Genomic DNA, 23,938 nt, shown 5'->3' with positions numbered 1-23,938 from the left:
AAAATATATAAATTATTCAGTAAATTCAGGATATGGTTATGAATTTGAAGATGATAAACCTAGAAAATTTGTAAAATTCTCATTTGTAGATACGTTTAGATTTATGGCCTCATCAATTGATAAGTTAGCTAAAAATCTGAAAGAATTTAAACACTTGACTAAATTTATAAAAAACATTGATATAATTGAAAAAGATGATGAAACATTTGAAATATTATCTTCTAAAGGTATATTTCCTTATGAGTTTATAGATGATATTGAAAAATTAAATTATGATAAAATATTAGATAAAGCACAGTTTTATAGTTCTTTAACTGATGAAAATATTAGTGATGATGATTATAAATACTATCTAAAAGTTTGGAATAAATTAAAAGTTAAAACATTAGGAAATTATTCTGATTTATACAATATTCAAGATGTGATGCTATTAGCTGATATATTTGAAAATTTTAGATCAGTTTGTTTAAAGAACTATCAATTAGATCCTGCACATTATTTAACATCACCATCATTAGCATGGGACTCTATGTTAAAATTAACAAAAATAGAATTAGAATTAATAAGTGATTATGATATGTATTTGATGATTGAAAAAGGTATAAGAGGTGGAATTTCTCAATGTGTTACAAGGTATTGTAAAGCAAATAACAAATATACCAAAAATTATGATCCTAATAAACCTGAAAATTACATGTTATATGTAGATGCAAACAATTTATATGGATGGGCCTTAAGTCAAAAACTACCATATAAAGATATTAAATGGATGAATCCAAATGTATATACAACTGATGAATGGAAAGAAACTATATTAGAATTAGATGAAAATGCTGATTATGGTTATATTTTAGATGTTGATTTAGAATATCCAAAGGAATTACATGATAATCACAAGGATTTACCATTAGCTCCTGAACATTATAATAATAAGCTTTGTACTACATTATTTAATAAAAAAGACTATGTGGTTCATTCAAGAAACTTAAAATATTACTTAAAAAAAGGATTAAAATTAAAAAGAGTCAATAGAGTGATTGCATTTGATCAAGACAATTATATGAAAAAATATATTCAATTGAATACAAAATTAAGAGCTCAATCAAAGTCAGATTTTGAAAAAGACTTCTTCAAATTAATGAATAATTCCGTATTTGGTAAGACAATGGAAAATGTTAGAAATAGATGTGATATAAAATTAGGTAATGAAGAATATTCATTAAAACTAGCTAAAAAACCAAACTTTAAAACATTTAAGATATTTGATACCGATTGTATTGCTTCTCACATGATTAAAGAAAAAGTAAAATTTGATAAACCAATTTATATAGGATTTTCAGTTTTAGAATTATCAAAGCTATTGATGTATGAATTTTATTATGAAAAATTGAAGAAATTTGATCCAAATATAAAACTATTATATATGGACACTGATAGTTACTTTGTGGAATTAAAGAAAGATCCTTATAAAATTATTAAAGAAAATATAAATGATTTTGATACAAGTGATTATAAGAAAGATCATGAATGTTTTAATGAAAAGAATAAAAAAGTAATTGGAAAATTTAAAGATGAATTAAATGGTGAAATTTTAGAAGAATATTGTGGATTAAGATCAAAGCTATACAGTTATGAGTTTGATAAGAAAAATCCAGTTAAATGTAAAGGAATCAAGAAAAGTGTTGTAAATAAGTCAATTAATATGAATGATTTTAAGAAATGTTTGTTTGATGATGTGGAACAATATAGAGAGATGACATGTATTAGAAGTTTTAAACATGAATTATACACAGTGAGAATTAACAAATTAGCTTTAAGTAATAAAGATAATAAAAGATTTGTATGTGAAAATAGAGTAGATACATTACCTTGGGGACATAAAAATATTACTAAATGAGCGATCAACCACATGCATTAATTATACCAAAAGAAGTTTTAAATATAAATGATAACCAAATAATATATTTATATCCAAATATGACTTATGGTAAAATATTTTTATTTAGATATAAAAATTATAATATATATCAGAATAAAGAAGATAAAAATTTAAAACCATATAGAACTAAAATTAAAGAATTTATTAAAAAATATTTTTAATAAATGGAAATAATAATTATACCAAAAGAATTAATAAATAGTAAAAATGATCAAAAATTATATTTATATAAAACAAAAATATCAAATAAACATTTAGTTTATCTTTTTAAGTACAACCAATATTATGTTTATCACTTAACATTTAATTTTTGTATTATGCCATTTTTACATATAGTTTTAAAATATGTTAAAGATAGTTTTAAAGAAAATGATCAAAATATAATTAATATGTAATATTTATAGTTGAATTATTACAATTTATAGGTATATTACTTTTTTCCAATTTATTAAATTCTTTCTCTTTTATTAAGTTGTTTTATATCATTTTTAATAGAACTATATAATTTACATTTATCATTTTTATAATTTATTTCTTCAAACTCTATATTATTTAGTTTTAAAACTTTATAAACTTATATTTTTAATTATTTAAACAAGTCACAATATTAGTGACTTGATTATTTCTTAATAAATTCTATAAAATCTATTAGTTTATTTAATAATTAAACCTTAAATAAACCTTTACAAACTTGTTTTTTTAATCAATTAATCTACTTCAAGATTTTTATGATATAAAAAACTTTAATAATTTTGATAAATTTCATATTTTTTAATAGTTTATTTAATAATTAAACCTTTATAAACTCATTTTTAATCATTTATTAACGCGTCGCGATTTTTGCGACGCGTCAAATATTTAATAAATTCCATAAATTTAATAATTTATTGATAATTAAACCTTAAATAAACCTTTACAAACTTGTTTTTTCAATCAATTAATCTACTTCAAGATTTTTATGATATAAAAAACTTTAATAATTTTGATAAATTTCATATTTTTTAATAGTTTATTTAATAATTAAACCTTTATAAACTCATTTTTAATCATTTATTAACGCGTCGCGATTTTTGCGACGCGTCAAATATTTAATAAATTCCATAAATTTAATAATTTATTTGATAATTAAACCTTAAATAAACCTTTACAAACTTGTTTTTTTAATCAATTAAACTGGTTGCAATTTTAGTGACTTACATCTTAATAAATTCCATAAATTCAATAGTTTATTTAATAATTAAACCTTTATAAACTTATATTTTTAATCATTTAAATCTAATTTTATATAGAAGATTCTTTTTTTAATTTTAAATACACAATCGATCTTACATTTTCATTATTCAATAAATTTCCTTCATTATCTTGAATAGTAATTTTAATATTTTGAATTTTATTTATATTTTTTAAAGGAACATAATTAATTTCATTTGGCTTTTCACTAATCTTTAAACCATATTCAATATTTGGAAAGAAAGAATATAAAATTTCAGATTCTCTATGTAAATGTAAATGATCTTTATGATTTTCAATGCTAGGTTCAACTAAATTACAATGGATTTCAATAACATCAAAAGGTCTTAATTTTGGTAATTTTATTCCTTTTATTAATACATTTGGTTCAATCATTTCATCTTTTAACCCTAATAGATCAATTATGAAAGCTGTGACTATAATTTTAACAGGTGATTTTATTACAATAAAAGGACCATTGTTTTCTAATAAAAATTCATTTTCATTAAATTTATCATATTTATTTTTAAATTCTGTTAAACTTTTTGTAAATAATTTTTTTATGTCTTCTAAGGTGTAATATCCTTTCTTTATATTAAAATATTGATCAATTGTTTTGTTTTGATCAATAATACTAAAACCATATATATTTATATAATCATTTGGTACATTTAATATAAAATTATCTGAATAAAATCCACAAAGACCAATACTATAATTTCCATCTAAATGAATTGGATGTTCTAATCTTAGTTCAATCTTTGAAGAATTGCCTATAATTTTAAATAATTTCATCTTATTTAAATGGAAAAATTTTTAAAGGAAAAAAATAAGATAAAATTTGATACATATGATGAAAAAATCAAGAATAATCAACCAATTAGATTGTTAATAATAGGATCAAGTGGTTCTGGTAAAACAACATTACTATTAAATTTTATCTATAAAAGATTGATACCATACACAAATTTATATATTTTTAGTAAATCATTAGAGCAGCCTGCATATATAAAACTACAACATAGATTTAAAAATATTGAAATGAACATTAACAAAAAAGTTGCAAATTTCTTTGGTTCATGTGAAGATATAATTTCATTAAATGATTGTAAACCAAATTCATTAATTGTTTTTGATGATTGTATTTTAGAAAATCAAGATAAAATAAAAGAGTATTTTGTAATGGGTAGACATAAAAACATATCATGTATTTATCTTTCACAATGTTATTCAAAAGTTGACATTAAATTAATAAGGAATAATTTAAATATGTTATGTATTTTTAAGCAAAATAATCATTATGTAAAACAAATTTTTGATCATTTTGTAGGTTCTGATATGTCATTTAATGAATTTAAGGATATTTGTAATGATTGTTGGAAAGAAAATTATGGATTTTTAACTATGAATTTGATATTAAAAACAAATGAAGGAAAATATATGAATAAGTTTTCTAATATAAAATTTTCTTCTAAATAAATGTGGTGTATGCTTGATTTAATTGTTGATAAAATATTTGTTATAATAATATTTGCCTTATCTTTAGTGTTTATTTTTTTTATTAAATTTACAGAAAATAAAAAATGATGTGTTTGTGTTTAATTTTAGATTTACTTATTATTTTTGTTTTATTTATATTAATCATTAGTGTAGTGTTGATTGTGCTTAATCGACATAGTTTATGTTTATGTTAACATGGTTTATGTTTATGTTAACATCATTTATGTTTATGTTAACATATTTTTTCTTTTAATAAATGGATAACATAACTGTTGACAAAGCTAAAAAGTTAGATGAAATTGAAAAAAAATTAATAAAAGAATTTAAAAATCAGATTAAAATTGATGAAAATTATGAACAAATTAAACAAAAAGCATATGAACCAATAACATCTGCAATTGGTAAAGTAGAAAATAAAATTGGTGATGTTTTAAATGAAAATAAAAATTTAATGGATTTAGTACCTATTGTTAATCAATTTGCAAACATATCAATACCACAATCTGAAGAAGAATTTATGTTACCTTCAAGTACTCCATTTAGACCAATAAGAGAACAAATTATTGAAGAAGAATCAACATTTATAGATCCAAATATTGTTTCACCTCAAATATTAAATAAAATCATTGGTCCAATTGCACAAAAATATTTACCTAGAGCAAAAGATGATAAATTTGGTTTGTATTGGGATAAACATAAAAAATCATTTATGATTGGTGATAAAATAACAGTAATTGATAATGATGATTTACTTGTTAATGGTAAAACATATACTGGCACTCAAGGTTTATGGAGATTATTGACATATAAAGACAAACCAGATGATAATTTATATAGTCAAGATGATTTAAATAATTACTCAAAAATTTTATGGGAAACAGATTCAATTTATAAAAATAATGATCCAAGTACTAGAAAACCAAAATCAAGTAAAGGTAATAAATATATGAATTTGATTAAATTTATTTGGGATTCTAAAGGAAATATTGAAGGATCTGGTATAAGAAAATATTCAGAAAATAAAATTGAATACAGATATATTGATGATTTAAACAAATTAGAAAGTATAATCAATTATATATATGCTCAAGAAAAAGCTGGAAATAATAACTTTATCAATGAAAAAAGGGCTATTAAAGATTTTATTTCAAACAAATTAGATGAATTAATTGAAAAACCTGATGGTATAAAATATTTAAAAAGAATATTACCAACTATAACATCACCAATTATAGGTTCAGGATTATTAAATGATTTTATAAATAATTTACCATTTGAATTGCATGTACCTGGTTTTCAATATCTAGGACCTGGAACTAAGCTACAAAAAAGATTAAAAAGAGGTGATCCTGGAATAAATGATTTAGATAAAGCTGCTAAAGAACATGATATATTTTATAGAGATCATAAAGATACAGAATCTAGAAATGATATTGCTGATAAAATATTACAAGATAAAGCATGGGATATAGCAACATCTAGTGATCATGATATAGGTGAAAGATTAGTTGCTTTACCAACATCAGGTGCTATGTGGTTAAAAAGAAAATTTGGAATGGGATTAGAAATAGGATTAAAATTTTAACCTATATAAATGGAGAAAGTTAAGGTAAATTTAACTGATTATCAAAAATCTAAAATTAAATCTGCTTTTAAGAAAAATAAAAATTTGACTATACAATTTGAAATAGATCAATTTAAAAATGGTAATGATGTATTATTATTAACTAAAAGACAATTGAATAAATTAGAAAAACATAAAAAATTAAATACTGGATTAAGACTTGAATTTTCTTACAATCAACTTAAACAAATAAAAGATGGTGGTTTATTAAATGAAATATTAAATGTTGCTGATTATATTCCTGGCATAAATAGTTTAACACCAAAAGTTAGAAGAGGAGCTAAAGTAGTAAAAGACAATGTTATTCCAAAATTTAGAGAATTTATAAATTGGTTAGATCAAGAATTAGCTAATGTAAAAGGATCTGGATTAGATGAAAAAACATTAAAATATGTTAAGAAAAAAATTTCAACCCATTGACTTTAGCTGATTTAGAAAAATTATGTCAAAATATTAAGAATTTTAGAGGTGTTTTTATGAGAGATATGCTTCCAAAAACTGTTAATAAATTTGAATGTGGTGTAGTCAATTTAGATTCTTTTTCTGGTAATGGAACTCATTGGATATGTTATTATAAAAAAGATAAAATTAAATATTACTTTGATTCTTATGGAAAAATTGTTAATAAACCTTTTAAGGAAATTGTTAAATATTTAGGAAAAGACAATATATTTTTTAATGATTCACAAATTCAAAATTATAATGATCCACCTATATGTGGTCATTTGTGTGTTTTTGTATTAAATGAGTTGAATAAAAATATAAGATTTGATAACATAATCAATAAATTAATTCTTTATAAATATGGATTCATTAAATATATTTGATCTATTTGGTAGACAGAAAAAAGATTTAATTGAAGTAAAAAATGATTATATTAATTCAAAATTAAATTCCATTTTTAATGATATTAATAAGGATTTAAAAAACCATATTAAGAAAACTAATAATTTGGTTAATGCTATTAGTCTATCCAAAAATTATTTAAGTATTAATTCTAGAAGGATTGTTAATGTAAAACCAAGCATTAACGACTATGATGTTGTCATAAAATCTGAGTTAAATGAAGTTTTAAATTCTATTATTAAGGTTGGTAATGATCATTCAAAAACTAAACAGGATTTAAATGAATTGGTTAATTCATTATTTAATCTAAAAATGTATGTTGAAGATTTAGAAAAACAACTTGAAGATAAACTTGCTGAAAAAATAAGATTAGTAACTGCTGGATTAGCACAAATATTAGAAGATAAACTTAATACAGAAAACCAAGAAGATCAATAATTTTTACTATATAAATGGAGTTTATTTACTGTCTTAAATGTAAACAAAAAACCAATTCTAAAGACATTCAAGCAATAAAATTAAAAAATAAAAATATGATTAAAGCAAAATGTTGTATATGTAATTCAAAGAAAAGTTGTTTTGCAAAAATTTCTTCCTAATAAATGGCAAACTATAACTCATTTGATCTTTTTATTATCAGAAACCAATTTATGTTGACCAATGAAGATTGGAATATTATTTCAGAAAAATATGAATTGAATGAAGATATGATCAGATTGTTTCAAAATAAACTAAATTGGGAAAAAATTGCACAATATCAAACATTAAGTATACAATTTATTGATGAGTTTATTAATTATCAACTTAATGCTTATATTAATTTGGTTTGTAAGTATCAAAATTTAGATGAAGATTTTATTGATAAATATAAAAATGATTTGGATTGGGAAATAGTGTTACAATATCAAAATATATCAGCAAAATTCATCATAGATCATGCACTGAATATTGAACAGTTTAAAGAAAAAATGGATTATGACGAGATTGATTAAATTATTCCAAAAAGATTTATAAAACTATTCTTTATTACAAAAATTTTACTGGTTTTAAAAAACCTTTTTCTTTCCATACTTTTTTCATAAATTTCTCCTTAATAAATGGCTAATACTTATGAAATTGAAAGAGCTGAATATAAAAATTTTTATCCTTTATCTAAACTACATTTGAATGAACCAAACAAAAAAACTGAATTTAATATTGATTTTGGAGATGGTTTTTGTACATCTAAATTTCAATTTTATATTTCAGGATCATTAAAAAAATCTGATGATAAAGACTATAGTGCTACAGATAATGTAAAGTTGATTAATAATTTTATACCATTCTTATTTTCAAAAATTGAAATTAGAAAACATAATAAATTAATTGAGGAAATTGAATATCCTGGACAATTGAGTACAATAAAAGGTACTGTTACTTATTCAAAAACAGAAGCAGTATCCAACATTTGTAATGGATTTCAATCAGATTTCAAAAAAACATTTGAAGCTGTGGGTAATCTATCACATTTTGGATTAGGTTTCTTTGAAAATGTTAATGTTCCAATATACAAAGGAGGATTCAATATATGTTTTGTTAGATCTGAAGATAATGATGCTATTTTTAGATGGAAAACTAAAAAAGTTGATGGAACTTTTGATGATACTACATTACCAGGTGTTGGAAAAGTAATTATTGATGACTTTTTCATTAGAGTTCCAATAATTGAGTATAAAACTACAAGTAAAATTCAATATATTAATGAAATAACTAAAAAAGAAAAAAATACTATTTCACTTTAATCATTGGCAATGTATTGAACAAAAGACAATAACTGGAAAAACAGTTAGTTTTGATATAACAAATATTTATCGAAACATCTATAATCCAAAATTTATAATAATTGGTTTTCAAAAAGGTAGAACTAATGATCAATTATATGACACTTCAAAATTTGATAGTATGTATATAAAAAATATTAGAGTAAAATTAAATGGTCACTATTATCCTGATGAATTAATAAATCTAGATATAAATAATGAAAAATTTAGAATTGCATATCAAATGTATCAAGATTATAAAAAGGTTTATTATAACAATAGTGAAATGTATTATGATCCAACAGAATTCATTGAAAATAGACCATTGTATGTGATTGATACAACAAAAACTCCTGTTAATATTTCTGGTTCAAAGAATGATATTATTATAAATATGGATTTTGATTATGATATAACTGTTGCTAGTAAAACTAATTGCTATGTGGTTGTTGTGTCTGAAAGATTATTAGAGTATAATGTGATTAAAAATGATATAACTGAAATCAAATAAAATTATTATAAAACCACCATTTATTTACTACTTTTTGACATATTTTTCAAAATATTATTATATTTTATGAATAATGAGACTACTATTGTTAATTTAAAATTTGTTTCATAAAAAAATATTAATAAATAAAAATTTTTGATTTTCAAGGTCACAAGAAATAAATATTTTAAATTTTATTATTTAATAAATTTGTACTTACCTTATAGATATATCATACCAAATTTCATGAAAATATCTTTAAAAACAAAGAAGTTATTAAGGTTTTTAGTTTAAGGGTAGTTCACCCTAAATTGGAAAATTTTAGTAAAAACATTGATTTTAAACATAATTTTTCATAATTTTTAAGTTTTAGAATTATTCAATAATTTTTTACATTTTTATAAATAAAATACAAAATAAGGGATGAAACTACCCTTAACATAAGTCAAAAACATTCTTTAATATTCAATGAGTGTATGTTTCAAATTTGGTTAAGATTGGTTTAAAAACACTCAAGTTATAACATACAATATATTTCAAATAATTTCATTCGATACTAACAATCGAATAATAAGTTGAAACATTCGATATTAACAGTTAAATTACTGAATAGGAATTCAAAATAACTCACACAAACATAAACAAATAATATTTACTAAACATTTCAGATTTATCAAAGCGTGCATTCAATGCACGCTTTCGTTGAACATCATTTGGTTTGGCAAAAAAAAACTGCCAAATAAAACAGCGCAGTCACTTAAATTTTTCTACACAAAATATTTACTGTACAATTCAGATTTATCAAAGCGTGCTTTAGAAGCACACTGTCCTTGAATGTCATATGGTTTGGCAAAAAAACTATCAAACAAAGCAGCAATCACTTGACCTTGAAAATTCTGATTGTTTTATAAACAAGTTATGATTGCAAACAATAAAAATAGTCTATAAATAGTTCAATAAATCACTTTTACTTATTAAAATATTAGTTAAAAACACTTGAACAATCCAAATATGGTGATGAACACTTCAAACACATTTCACTTCACAACACGATAGTTTCACAATTTTCATAGTTAATCTTCTTTATACTTCATCTTCAATCAATAAATAATAAACTTTTAACCATCAATAAACTCTTATTTTAAATATTTCTTCATAAAACAAAATGAGAATATACATAGAAAATCAGCCAGTCGACAGAGCCACACCCATTATGATAGCTAATGACGAGATTTTTGCTAACTTGACACTTTTTTTGTTCAATCGGCTAGTTTCATTAGCTAACTATTTAACCATTGATTATACATTTTAAGCATTAATTATAAAATACTTTTCGATTAGTTTAGATAAATCAAAATAATTATTTTAATCCACACTGCAATTTACTAACATTCAACTGGTTATTATTTTATTCAATCACTTATTTTCATCAAAAGATCAATCAAACAAATTAGGCCATAGACTAATATTCCTTCAATAAGATTATATTTACAACACAATTTGTTTTTGTTGATTTTTACATTATCTTTAATCATACAGAAATGTATAATATATGAAATAGCACTAATTTTTAACAAGCTTTTCATTGGTGACATTTATTTTTAATCTAAATCAATACTTATCTTCTTATCTTAAGATTATCATTTTTGATAACATTTCATGTTTAAGTTTAAAATTATTTAAAATGAAATATGGACTTGTAATACATCAAATATCATTAGAATTTTCTGAGAAATTCAATACTTTTAATAAATTTTGAATAACTCAAATAGGAAAAATATTATTTACAAAAACAATAATTTAAATAAAATATTTAGAATATTTAAATAAAAAATTTTAAAATTTTACTTGTTTTTAAAACATTTCAGTTTGTAGTCAATTTTATGTAAAATATAGACATATTCATGAAAATTTCATCAAAATTGTATACTTTTTCTAGAAAAATATGAAAATGTTAGAAATTGACCTAAAAGGGTAAAAAATATAGCATATTGTATAAAAAAATAGGAAAATTCATTTAATTTTTGAGTGGCTCCTTTTTTGGCCCAGAAGTGACATGAATATATCTACTTATTGTTACTAATATATGAAATGGAGAAAAACGTTACCTCAAGAATACAAAATTTCCCAATTTATATCCAGACCTTTTTAAATAGCTTAGAAAACAAATAATTTAGTATATCAAAGTGTTTTTGTACGGTTATTGGTAACAGGACAAATTCAAAAATTGTAAATTTAAAATTCCCTTGTTATTCATATAAAGAATATTGTAAAATGTTGTAGTTTAATTGTTTATGGATATATTTTGATCAAACTTGGCAAATTTATTCAAACAATTACAAAACTATTTGGATCATGAACGGTACTCTAGTTTTCCCAATGTAGGACACGTGAATTGGAATTTTGGCGTTACAGGCACAATGACAGTAACAATCAAACAAACGTACAGATATTGACACAAGACTCGTTTCGGCTTTCTTATTATATACAACGTAGAAATAACCAAACACTTCATGCAATGTACAGACAAAACAGTAAAGGCTTTATAATCTTATAACTAACTATCTGCCCATGCTTCGCAACGGGGTGAGAATCTTTGGGTCTCTAAATCCACCGTAAAAAAAATAGTATATTTCGTACAGTGAGGTTTTGCCGAATCGATATCGGGTTTTAAGTTCGGGACGAAGTCGAGAACGTGAAACGATCGAGAGCTGCAAACCCATTTTGGCTCGTGGTACGAGCGCTATTTTTCACCCAAGTATGTTTTGCAATATAACGTCTCTCTTATTTCTGTAAAATATTTTGAGGAATCAGCAAAATCAAAAATAACAATAAATAGTTGTCTAGGCAGCTGTGACAAAAAACAAGTCTATTGCAATGCCATGGATACAGCTTGTGCATTTAATATACATTAATGTTTTAAGTAAATAGGCGAACAAGTGATTTTGCGGCCCTAGGGATGTAAACCCCTGCTCGGTTCCATATGACGATGACAGCTGGCATGGTCAGCAAAACGTAACTTTCAGCCACCAATATAAACCAGCTAAATGTATGTAAGTAAAACAGCTAAAAACATCATAGTGAGGTGAAAAATTCGTTACGCATACTTTTACATTACCATGAATTAATTATATGCATACAGAAAAAACGGAGTCATACTTATTGCGTATTTTAATGTAAACTAGTGGCTTGTAGGGACATAGTCCCTAAAAAGCTACGGAAAAGGAATTATTGTTGGAATATTTCAACAAACTCAGAATCAAATTATCTATATGTCAGGATAGGCCTAGATATCCCACTACAACATATCTTTTGTGCAAAAAAACAAAATAGTTTGTTGTTTGTCTTTGTTTGCTTTTGTTGATAACGTTATGTTCAATAAAGAATTTGAATGATTCCAGAGGTTTAACTGCTAAAGGCAGCAAACATGTTTATGAATAAATATTGGTTTATTAAGGTAGCTTTGGTTTTTTGGTTAATGCTGATAACAAGGCTTCCCCGATTGAAATACAGTATTGGAAATTGTCTTCGTCAAATAAGAAAAGGCAAAAAATTGTGTGTTGAGATACCCTACCCAGTTATTATTTCTAAGTCTATGCTAATTTTGTAAAGGTTTAACAAAATTATTCTTAAGTAAAGGCATCCCATTGACAGAACTTGGATCTAAATTTGTTTGTGATCAACATTAAAAAACCACTATTAGCCTAGTGTAAGTATGTGGTGTTAATGCTCCTAAAGGTGCGATTGATTTACATATTCTACCAAAAAAAGGGCCTAGTCAACGTCTAATTACTAACTATTTTGCGGCTAGTTAGGGTTCCATTACCCAGTTATCGAAACTAATCACGACATAAATATTTTTGGTTCGTTTAAATACCTGTACGAACCTACTTCATCTCTATTCCCAAATTGTTTTCTAAGAGTAACCGTTGAGGTTATTCCACTTCATACAAAATATTGATTAAACACTACAATAAATCTCAAATATAAATGTTAGAAAATTTAAAAAAAAATGGAATAAATCTTTTACATATGTTTTGAAATAAAAACAAAGAAGATCTTCTTTTAATCTTGAATCGTTTCTTAAATCTTGAAAACAATTTATTTCAACTTTGACATAACTAAAAAGTCTTGATTATTAAAGGTAACGTTTTCCCTTTATATAGTTGGTTTTATATAGTATACATTACATTGCAGAATTGACTGGCAAATGAGTAATCCAAATGTAAGCTTACTTGCTAATGATAAAATCACGATCAGCTGGATTGAAGTAAACAAAAATCAGCAGTAAATGCCTTCTAATGCTATTCTTATAGAGAACATTGTACGTTATATCTAATTTTGTGTTAAGATTTTGGGAATTTCACTATTTTTCCCGCCGTCACGGGATAAAGACCTTTAATTTGAGCCTTCTCACGTCGTTCTACGACTTCCCAGTCGCCCACAATTTTGACGCAAAGAATCGGCTTACGTAATTAATATATAGATAGAATAGATTTCTTGTATATTCCCATGAAACTGATAATTTACCCAGCACATTATTTTGGCCTTTATTCCAAGTATCTCAGTTCGTAAACCATACATACAATGTGACGATAAAATATCAACAAAATAGCATGTAGTTTTATGTAATCCTCACGACATTTCATTTGGTCCATTGACTTTAAATCCAATAATTGTAAAAATTATTGGAGCTTTGAAAAAAACTTCATATAAAATCCTTACACTAATAAAAGACGACGTCATGAGCGCGGGAAATGAGCTACAGCGGCTAGGGCATAGCCACATGAATACAGAACGGAATGAAGGAACTAGAACGGAGAACTGGCAACAGCGCACGCGAGAAGTAGGGGGGGCGCACACACCGCTCAAGCACTACAACGCATTAGTGGCATCCTGTCCACACACTGTTGATATATACCGATTTGTGGTATGGTGCCACAATTTAAAAACTGGAATGTTAGATGTTAAAATGGAGTGTTCATTAAACATATCGATGCAGACATGTTTCTACCACCTTCCTTCATCCACTGGTGGCCGCAGGTTGAAAGATGCCACAATTAGGTGTTTGCGAGTATTCGGTAAAACCCCGTATGTGTGTGTCTGGATGTGTACAGAGCTAGGGACTACACCTGTGGTCCGATTTCGATGAAATTTGGAATGTAGGTTCTAATTCATGGTATCTCTAGGTGTTTTTTTCATTATTTTGAAATTTTGATTTTTAATGGGGATTTTCCCATAAAAACCCATAAAAAACTGGAAAAATCGAATTTTCTCAAAAATGGCCCGAACGATTTCGATAAAAATTTAGTATGTTGTAGCCCTTTAAATTCTGAACAAAATGGTACAAATCCCATTTCTGTAAAAATTACGGTTCAAAAGTTATGGTAAATTATGTTATTTTCCCATAAAAACCCCATAAAATAACAAAAAATTATATTTTAGAAAAAATCCGGTTTTATTTAACATAGTATGTTATGGTCCTTACAACTTTCATAGTTTTTTAAATTTGTCAGAATTTGTATTTTTAATGGGGATTTTCCCATAAAACCCCATAAAATAACGGAAAAATAGGATTTTCCCAAAAACGGCCCGAACGATTTTGATACAAATTTAGTATGTCATAGTCCTTAATATTCTGAACAAAATGGTACAAATCCCGTTTCTGTAAAAATTACCGTTCAAAAGTTATTGCAGATTATGTTATTTTCCCATAAAACCCCGTAAAATAACGGGAAAATCGGATTTTCAAAAAATGGCCCGAACTATTTTGATAATAATTTTGTACATTATAATCCTTTCAATTATGATCAAAATTTTACCAATCCCATTACTGTATATTTACTCTCACCGCTTACACATGATAAAGGTTGTTGACAAACTTATGGGAGAAAGTATGTGTCAGAATGCTGATACCGTTTATTTAATACAGATATTGTCTGTAAGTCTGAATGTAAAGAAGGATTATTCAATTAAATTCATCATTTTATTATGATAGTTAAACAGGAGCCATTATCTGAAATTCTATCAAATCAAATCTTTATAATTATGTAAACACAAAATAGGCTACAGTGTATAGATAATGTCAAAAGAAGGCAGTGCAACATGTGATGCAGATTGTCAACAACAGATATGAATAGTGATGTAACATTTTAATTTCAAACCAAATTTGTAGTTTTTACGGTACTATTTTTTTTACCGGTGAAATTTTAAAATATTTGATCAATTTGGAAATTATATTATGGAAGAAAAACTAGTCTCTATCTGATTTGCGAATGGGATCACTTTAAAGCTACTGAAAGCGAGTGTAACAGTAGCTAGTTAAGGTGATGGCCTTTGTCAAGGCCAGCTGGCCTGTTCACACACATCTCACGTGGCATTGTACTTCAGAGCAGTTTGGCAAGCTCATCTCAGCCAAAAATATTATCCACCACGGATCCAATTGCAATAAACTCAACCAAAATATTGCAACACATTCGTATTTAAACTGATAGGATTGATGTATCTTATAACCTAAAAAATTTTGGAATAAAAATAAAATGATGTACCGGGATTAAAATAATTGTACAAGGGAAACCTTGTGCAAATTGCACATTTCAGGGTTCAAAACTTGTCTGCAAGGCAAAAAAATACAATTCATCTTTCGAAGAGTATGTTCATTAAGACAGTTAGGTGATTAAAACTACTGATTTAAAATAAATTACATTTTTTGATTGTAGATCTACATCATAAAGAGAGATATACTCAAATCATTTGATATGAACCTGATTCATCATATGTACCTAGTAAAGTTTGAGGGTTGGGGCAGCAAAAAAAGTGAATTTTAAGAATATCCATGAGGAACTTCAGTAATGTTAAAATTCTGATTTAATAACAATAAGGCAGTAATTTTAGTTTATTTTTTAATAGTAATCAAATTAAAAATTTTGTATAAACTTTAAGCAATTACTAAACAAAAGTTAGTTGTCTCCCAGCTTCAATAGTTAGGAGCGGGAATATTATGTAATAATTTTGCTAGCTCTTTGTAAACAACAATATTCTTCCTTATGCATGTGTATATTTAGTTGCCCGTATAATGAATACAACACTTGTTTGCTCAAAACATTCTTCCTTATCTTCGTCATGGGTTATTACAATATTTACAGCCGAGCTTTTACCTTGAAATTGTGTTCAAGAGCAAATAAGCCTGGTAAAGTAAACATTTTTTTTTAGTAAACTAACTTTCCTCTCCCTTACATGTCCCGAGGAGATTTCATTCAACAAATTAAAATTTTGCATTAACCACCTCAGATTTATGAGTTGCTTTTTGCCTTTATTGAGCAAAGACGAAACTATGATCTTAGGTCATCTGTTACGAAAAAGTTTAGAATCCTGTAGGTGGAAGTGGTGCTTTAGCTTTGTGGTTACGCTAGCAACTACTCCAGTATGCAGTTTTGCATACATAATACATATCGTAGTAGGAAGTAATCTTTTAGCATTATGTTGATAGCTCATAATGACTATCAATTATATTTATTTTTCTTAGCACCCTGAGAATTTTTAGTGACCATCAATTGATGTATTTGTTGATTATTTATTATTCGTGGTTTGATTTCAGCTTGTTGGACCATCAAACATTTGTTATGCCAGTGAACAATCCGAAGTAAACCCAACTAAACGACACATGGAGCTAAAAACTAGAAACGTGAGTTTTATAATAACTTGTTAGGATATAAGGTCAATTGGATAGGGCGGCAAGTATTCAAATACTGTACCGTAACTCACTGAGCGTATATAACTATCTTATCAAGCTAACTATAGACTGGACAATTGACTAATAAGTTACTTTAATCTAAAAATGGCGACCATACGAATGTAGGTTATTTATAGCTAGCTACCTACTTAAAGAAAAAAGTGTTTGTATGAATATTATTTTGCAATTAGTGCAGATTGTACAATGTTTTACAGATGGGCTGTGGGAACCAACATTTGGTGGTCATGAACATTCGGTCAAAATTCATGAAATGTAGAGATGATTTCCTTTAAAAACATTAAGTTATCCAACTGTTGTTCTATTAGTTTTCATTCTTGATGTCTGCAACATTAGCCTCCAAAAGGAATTCAAGATTAACCGTATGTTCTTCTCACTGACGTACAAAAGGTCAAGATTCTTCATTTAATACTATTACATCAGATAGTGCATTGAATTTTTTAGGCAAAAATTTATAAGCAAGGTTACAATTCTTTATCGGGTAGTTTTTTTTGTTTTTTTTTCAAACATAAAAACTCATGTCATGTCATATTTCAATTACAAATAGAAATTGATTGTATACTTGACTTATTCTGGATCAGGCGTTAAATGTATTTAACCTGTGAATATCAAGGAGAACGCTATTGATATGGAGGGACTTTGTTACTAAATCGAACATATTTCAGCTGACGTTCGGAAGCTTTATCGCAGTAGACGAGACTCTTAGCTACCAACCACATCCCGAGGACAAGACTAAAACTCTGCTGAAACAAGAGGCTGTGGTGACAGTGCAGGGGATCCCCCTCAACAGCTACATGGAGGACATCCTTACTAAGACCATCATGCTGAATGCTAACAAGGTTAGTCAAGGTCTGAGTAAAAAAATAACTGTCCGACACAACTAATTACACTCCTTGTAAACTATTGAGTATAGGACTACCCCTCTAATTCATCCCCTACTGGACCCAAAACTTGGCCGGAACAGTGAAAAGGTCGGATTATCTGAGGTGCAGCAAGTATGGGAGGTGTTCAATATTTTTAATCGATCGCCAAAGACGATGATGAGTTTTTCCATGACCGTGGGGTTTGTCAAGGATTTTTCCGCGATCGTGGAAGAGGATGATTATGTTCCCCATATTTTGCCTTGTTCTTAGGAGGCTAGATGATAATTTTTTCTGTTACCGAAGGTAGTGATGTAAAATATCTGGGTATTTAAAACTCGGGGTAAATACCCTGGGTATTTACCCGGGTAAATACCCAAAATCCATAAATACCCGGGTATTTTGGGTATTTATGAAATCAATTTAAATTTGTTTATATTTACCCCTAAATATGTTATTGTTATCACTACATGATAAATTAGGATAGCCTATAACACCTTTTACAGTAACTTGAAGCTTTGATAGTACCTTTTATTTAATGATTTAGCACTTTTTTTGTAAATAATATATAAAGTTTCTTAATAAGCATGGGGTTTCGTGTCTTAAATCGAGTAACATCAGTTAAATTTAACATAAAAAAAATAGGATATTAAAAAAGGCTGTGGCTATTTCAATTTTTATCATTTTATAAATTTATAACCATAACATAAACAGGCTGGGTGTGCAGGTGTGCAGTAATAAAACAAGCCTGTGATGCTACCTTTGATTGAGAATGCTAGAAACTAAACACTCCCTATGAAATGAAATCAAGACAACACCTCATCAGAGAAATAGTGAACCTAAACCTACTTTTACTGTTATTTAATTATGATAGTTAAAATTTCTATTGTATAAATGGCTTGGAAGGCTAGACAGACCTAAGCCTGATTGACATAGGCAGAATGGCAGAATACTAAAAGTAATTAAACTTTTCTGTGTTACCACTTAGTTGGAAACAATAATATATTTGGATAAACCTACTAAAAAAATGTAACTCCTGTTTTTTGGTCTAACTTAATATAATTTTGAAAGATTTATTGTGCTATAGATTCAAATGTTTTGTTTCACAAGTTTATGAAATTAGGTTTTTTTTATTTTGATACCATTGATACCAACAAAAGATCTAGAACAAAAATATTATTAAATCCTGCCATATCCTACAGATTGAATTTTAATTATTAAAGTTGTTTACACATAGGCCACTACTAGGTTAAATCTTCCTGTCATTCTTTCTAAATAATAATTATTACTTTACAAATTATTTTTCTTCAATTCCAATAAAATAAATTCATTTATCTATCATAGAAATTACAAAATCATAAGGAGTCAGGACCAGTGCAACCATGCGACCAGGGTATTATGCCGATAATGCTATATGCTCAGACCTGGGTATTTATGGCGATTATATCCATAAGTAAAATGCTAGTAGTGACCATATGAAATTTTGTTTAACACATTTTACTATCCTTACAGGGTAATAATTGCAAAACAACATCTAAATCTTCTCTAACTTTAATAAAAATTATAAATACCCAGTTTTTGTGTATTTACCCGGGCCTGGGGTAAAAACCCGGGTAAATACCCAATTTATATTTACCTACCCACTGGGTATTTACCCGACCCACATCACTAACCGAAGGAGATGTACTAGATTTGGGCGCGATTGCGGGGGATGGCGATAATGTTTCTGCAATTGTTAAAAAAGATGGTGATGTTCTTAAGACCGCGGGGTATTTAAACAACATTTTTTCTGTGATTGCAAGAGATAGTGTTGACTACTTGACCAAGGGAAATGGTCACTATATTATTGTGAGGGCATTGTCACCGATAGGCGAGGCACAGTCAGATCAAGCGAAGAGTCGTACTAGCTGTTGTTGGATTAGGCCTCTAGTGAGTTTAAACTGTACTGTGGAATCTCATACTATTTCCGTGTGGTGTTACTATACCATAGTGGGTCGAGACAACCACTTTTGCCGCTTCTGATTGTACTCTGAAAATACGCTCTAGGCTTTAGGGAGACCTGCATTTGACTGCACTTTCTTATTTTTTTAGTGGTAGGCATACTTCATCGTTTGTAAAGTCCTCACACGTACTGTGCACATTTCTTTGCTACCTCTTGTGTTAATTATTATAATCACTAATAGTGATGGTATGATCGGAAACCTGGAGCTCAGTGGGACTAGTATCGCTTCATCTTATTAGTACATATACAGTAGAGGCGTTTTTACTTTAGCAATACTCACATTAAGCTGTAGACCAAAAAAATCAAAGTTAGGATAACAGTAAAGTTCATACGAAGGAGAACCCCTGCACCTTAAAATCTATTAGATATATTCAAAGAGGTTGACATTTTGTTCTGCTGAAAAAAACTGTGACCTCTCTGAGTTTGCTTCCCTTCCACTTGGTGAAAATCCTTCTTTACTTCAAATTTAGAATTAAGTTCCCTCCCAATCCATCTGTCGATTTCTTAGGACAAGTCAATTGTAGAAATGTTATATTCTATATTTTTCTAATAATTTCTAATTGCAATACTCTTACCATGTTGAAGATTTGAGTCTTTGCCAAACTTGATTCACACGCTGTTCCCAAAACTCAGTACATGCTTCATTCGCTTGCCCAGTATGTTTCCTTTTACCCACAATTTAAATTATGTAGGCCTACTCTATTTTAAACTGTCTTATCTCATTATGAAATGGCCTCTGGATTGTCTGAATGAACTATTATAGGTTTAGATTACCTGTTTGCTGACAAAATTATCCTTGGTAGTACATAGACTAAAGCTGTTTTTTGCTTTTAAAAAAAAAGCACATCTTCAGGTCACATATGTCTTCCAAATGATCTGTCATGTGGAGCGTGTCGAGAAATTGATATAAAATGAGAAATACATTAAATGATTACAACACACAGGACAATACATTTTTAAAGAACTGGTCATTCAGACGCTGATTGGGCACGAGACATAGTGCCACTGGAAGGTAAGACCAATACATTCGTGACCTGAAGATTTGCTTTTTTTAAAACTTATCTATAATTAATACGCTACATGAAACTTTGTCGGTTGAACTCCTCCGCCATTTCTTAACCGAATTCATCCATTAACGTCTCATTGGAAAGAGCGGGTCACGTAGATTTGCAAACTGGCCTTACATTTTTGAAAAAATCCCTTTATCTCTGCCCCAACGGCTTTTAAAGTTCCCATGTTATCCTTATGAAGATCATAATTGTTTACATTTTGATCAGCTGTATAATTTAATTGCTGTTATTTATTTTTTAAATCAATGAAACACATTGGGTACATTTACTGATTTTGTTTATGGAACTGTTAGGTACGTAATCAATGAGTCGAGTCTTAAACTAATCGGAAACTATGACTTTTATTAGTTTTTAAATGAGTTATTTGTTTTTAAAGAACTACTTTACTTCTTTTCAATTGCTCGATTTCGAGCAACATGTACACTAGTAAATTATCAAACTATCACTAGTAAATTATCTTTTTATTTTTTCTTGTTTCACGTTTTCTCTAAAAAGTGGTGAGTTTTTTAAGCTTAATAGTTAATAGTGTCAAGTCTTAAAACTATACACATAATTTTGTATTTGTGTTTTTTTAGTAACATAACCTCAGCCTACACTTCCTAAAGTTGGTAATAAATTTCAGTCAATTGTATTTGAATTCCAAATATAAGTGATTCCAACTTGTCTGATGAATGGTTGCAAAATATTTTTAAAGCTATGCCAACATATACACTCAGTAAATGGGTATTAAAGATTAAAAGGCAGGCTTTTGAATAGAAGTACAATACCGAACCTTGGAATCTAAAATTGACAGTCTGTTAGTTTAGTTTACAATCCAGTTGAATTGTTAATCATCCCAAATATGAATTGCTGCAAATTATCTAAAATGTTGGCCATAATTCACGCCAATTCAATGATGCATTTCTCTATCAAAGACCAAGATTTGACATAGTAGAATATTTTCTTCTGATTGTACAGGGCCGGCAAGCTATTGAGTGGGTGATCGGCATCATTGACAAGGAGGTCACTGACCTGAAGCTGAGCGCAGCTAAGAGCACTGACGAGCTGAAGAAGTCACTGGAGAGTGCACGCAGATCTATGGACGAGTTCTCTACCTCCGCCAAGAAAACTCTGGACGACATCCACAACCTTACCAGCAGCACCAATATACCCGAGTTTTAGCATAATTTTATCCCCCGATTTTTCAATCTCGACACATTCAAGAAATTTTTAATTGTGATACATCTAAGTCATCTTTCAGTATTGATTCTGATGTTAGTTTTTCGACGTTTCTAATCCTTAGTATTCTATTCGCTGTTGATTTGTTAGAATAAAGTTATTTATTACCCCCGCTTCTTGATTCACAGCTCGCGTTACGAACATTATCCGTAGAGTAGATGCAGATGTGGCGGCGACGCACTGCTTGAATGTTTCCTTTGTAAGGAGAATCGTAGGTGTTTTCAGCTTGTCCGTTGGGATGAGGGATTGCCTTAGAATGTGGTGAGGAGTTATATTTTTGTGAACCCAAGTTCTATTGGGAGAAACGCTTTGAATGGTTGTCTGGGTGAACCAAAGATTTCAACCTGTTGTTGGTTATTGTTTTAAGTGCGGATAACTCCCTCTTGTTCGCTTGGTTCAGTCTTTAGATGTTTGGTGTGGTTTATAAATCATGCACGTGCAACACACACCTGTGTCTGTATCTATGTGTAAACACAATTACCAAACATGTTTTTCGTGCATCGTCAATACATACAGACTTGCAATATTCCAATGTTTACTAATTTTGCCAATGATGTGTTGCTAAAAATATAGCCATTCCAAACAGTTTCAATTAATTATTTTATAGTTTAGAGTGTTTTTAGTTCAGTCAAAAGTCCAGCTTGAGGTTTTTGAACGAGGGGGAGTTGACTGTAAATGCAGATAATTTAAAATTGCATATATCAGTGTGAAAGATATCTCAGGTTTCCTATTACAAATTTAAACTAGTGATGTCTAAAACCTTTTTGTGAAAAAAGCTACTTACTTAAAAACAAAGAGGAATGGTATCATTGTTATTGTATGTTAAAATTTTTACATTGTTGTAAAAAAATAATTAAGTTTAAATAATTTTAGTTTTGCCCTTACAGCAAATTAAAAATGTGTTTATATATATGCAAACAAAAATCACTGGCTGTTGTACCGATAAGTGTTTGATAATATTATTCTGCTTGAAATATTTTTGCAATTCAGGTCAAATTTAATGTGACATCACTGCTCACATTTTCACTTATAAAATTAGTAACTCTATTTTTACAATATAGTTTGTTATAACCGTATCTGATACTAGGCGATCTGTAGTTTTAAGACCTTTACATTCCTGTTATAACTCTTAAGATGCAATAAAGAAATTGATTTTGTTTGTTTCCACCGACGAGATGTTATTGTTATGATATTATGTATTTATTTTTTGTGCTTGTTCTTGTCATAATTTTGCTTCTAGTATTGCTTTTAGTGAAGTAACTAATTCGTGTCTAATTAATCATTACAATTTAATATTTAATACAACATAATATTACAACAGAGACTATTTTAATGTTAATTTTTGATGAAGAGATTTAAAAAGTAATCAAACTTTTAACTAGCTAGGATATAAATAAATAATTGTAGATATGTGAAATTCAAAAAGATTAAGTTAAGTCTTAGATATTTTTAGTTTTAAGTTTTGGTTAACTCGGAAGGGGCTTTCTGTAAATTGATTAATCGAAGATAAGTGAATGTAATACTTTTAAAAACAACAGTGATGTTTTTTAAAACAGCCAAAACCTACACTTTAAACCATACCATAATATTTTTAAATAATTCTTTCAGTG

At 27.6% G+C, this 23,938-nt stretch overlaps 1 protein-coding gene across 1 annotated transcript in view; it reads left to right on the top strand.

Moving 5' to 3' along the window:
- Positions 1-23,111, top strand: part of LOC129000795 (protein slowmo-like) — a 37,738-nt gene extending 14,627 nt beyond the window's left edge. The window contains exons 3-5 of the mRNA XM_054427802.1: positions 17,026-17,112; positions 17,844-18,017; positions 22,068-23,111. Coding sequence (XP_054283777.1) covers positions 17,026-17,112; positions 17,844-18,017; positions 22,068-22,271 — 465 coding nt within the window. The 3' untranslated portion in view covers positions 22,272-23,111. The remainder of the gene's footprint in view (positions 1-17,025; positions 17,113-17,843; positions 18,018-22,067) is intronic.
- Positions 23,112-23,938: the final 827 nt, after the last annotated feature.

Source organism: Macrosteles quadrilineatus, unplaced genomic scaffold (genome assembly GCF_028750875.1).
Source record: "Macrosteles quadrilineatus isolate MER2022 unplaced genomic scaffold, UCM_ALF_1.0 Scaffold_8__2_contigs__length_117827958, whole genome shotgun sequence".
Classification (NCBI taxonomy): Eukaryota; Metazoa; Arthropoda; class Insecta; order Hemiptera; family Cicadellidae; genus Macrosteles; species Macrosteles quadrilineatus.
The sequence above is the reverse complement of the archived record's forward strand: the minus strand, read 5'-3'. Positions and strand labels throughout refer to the sequence as shown.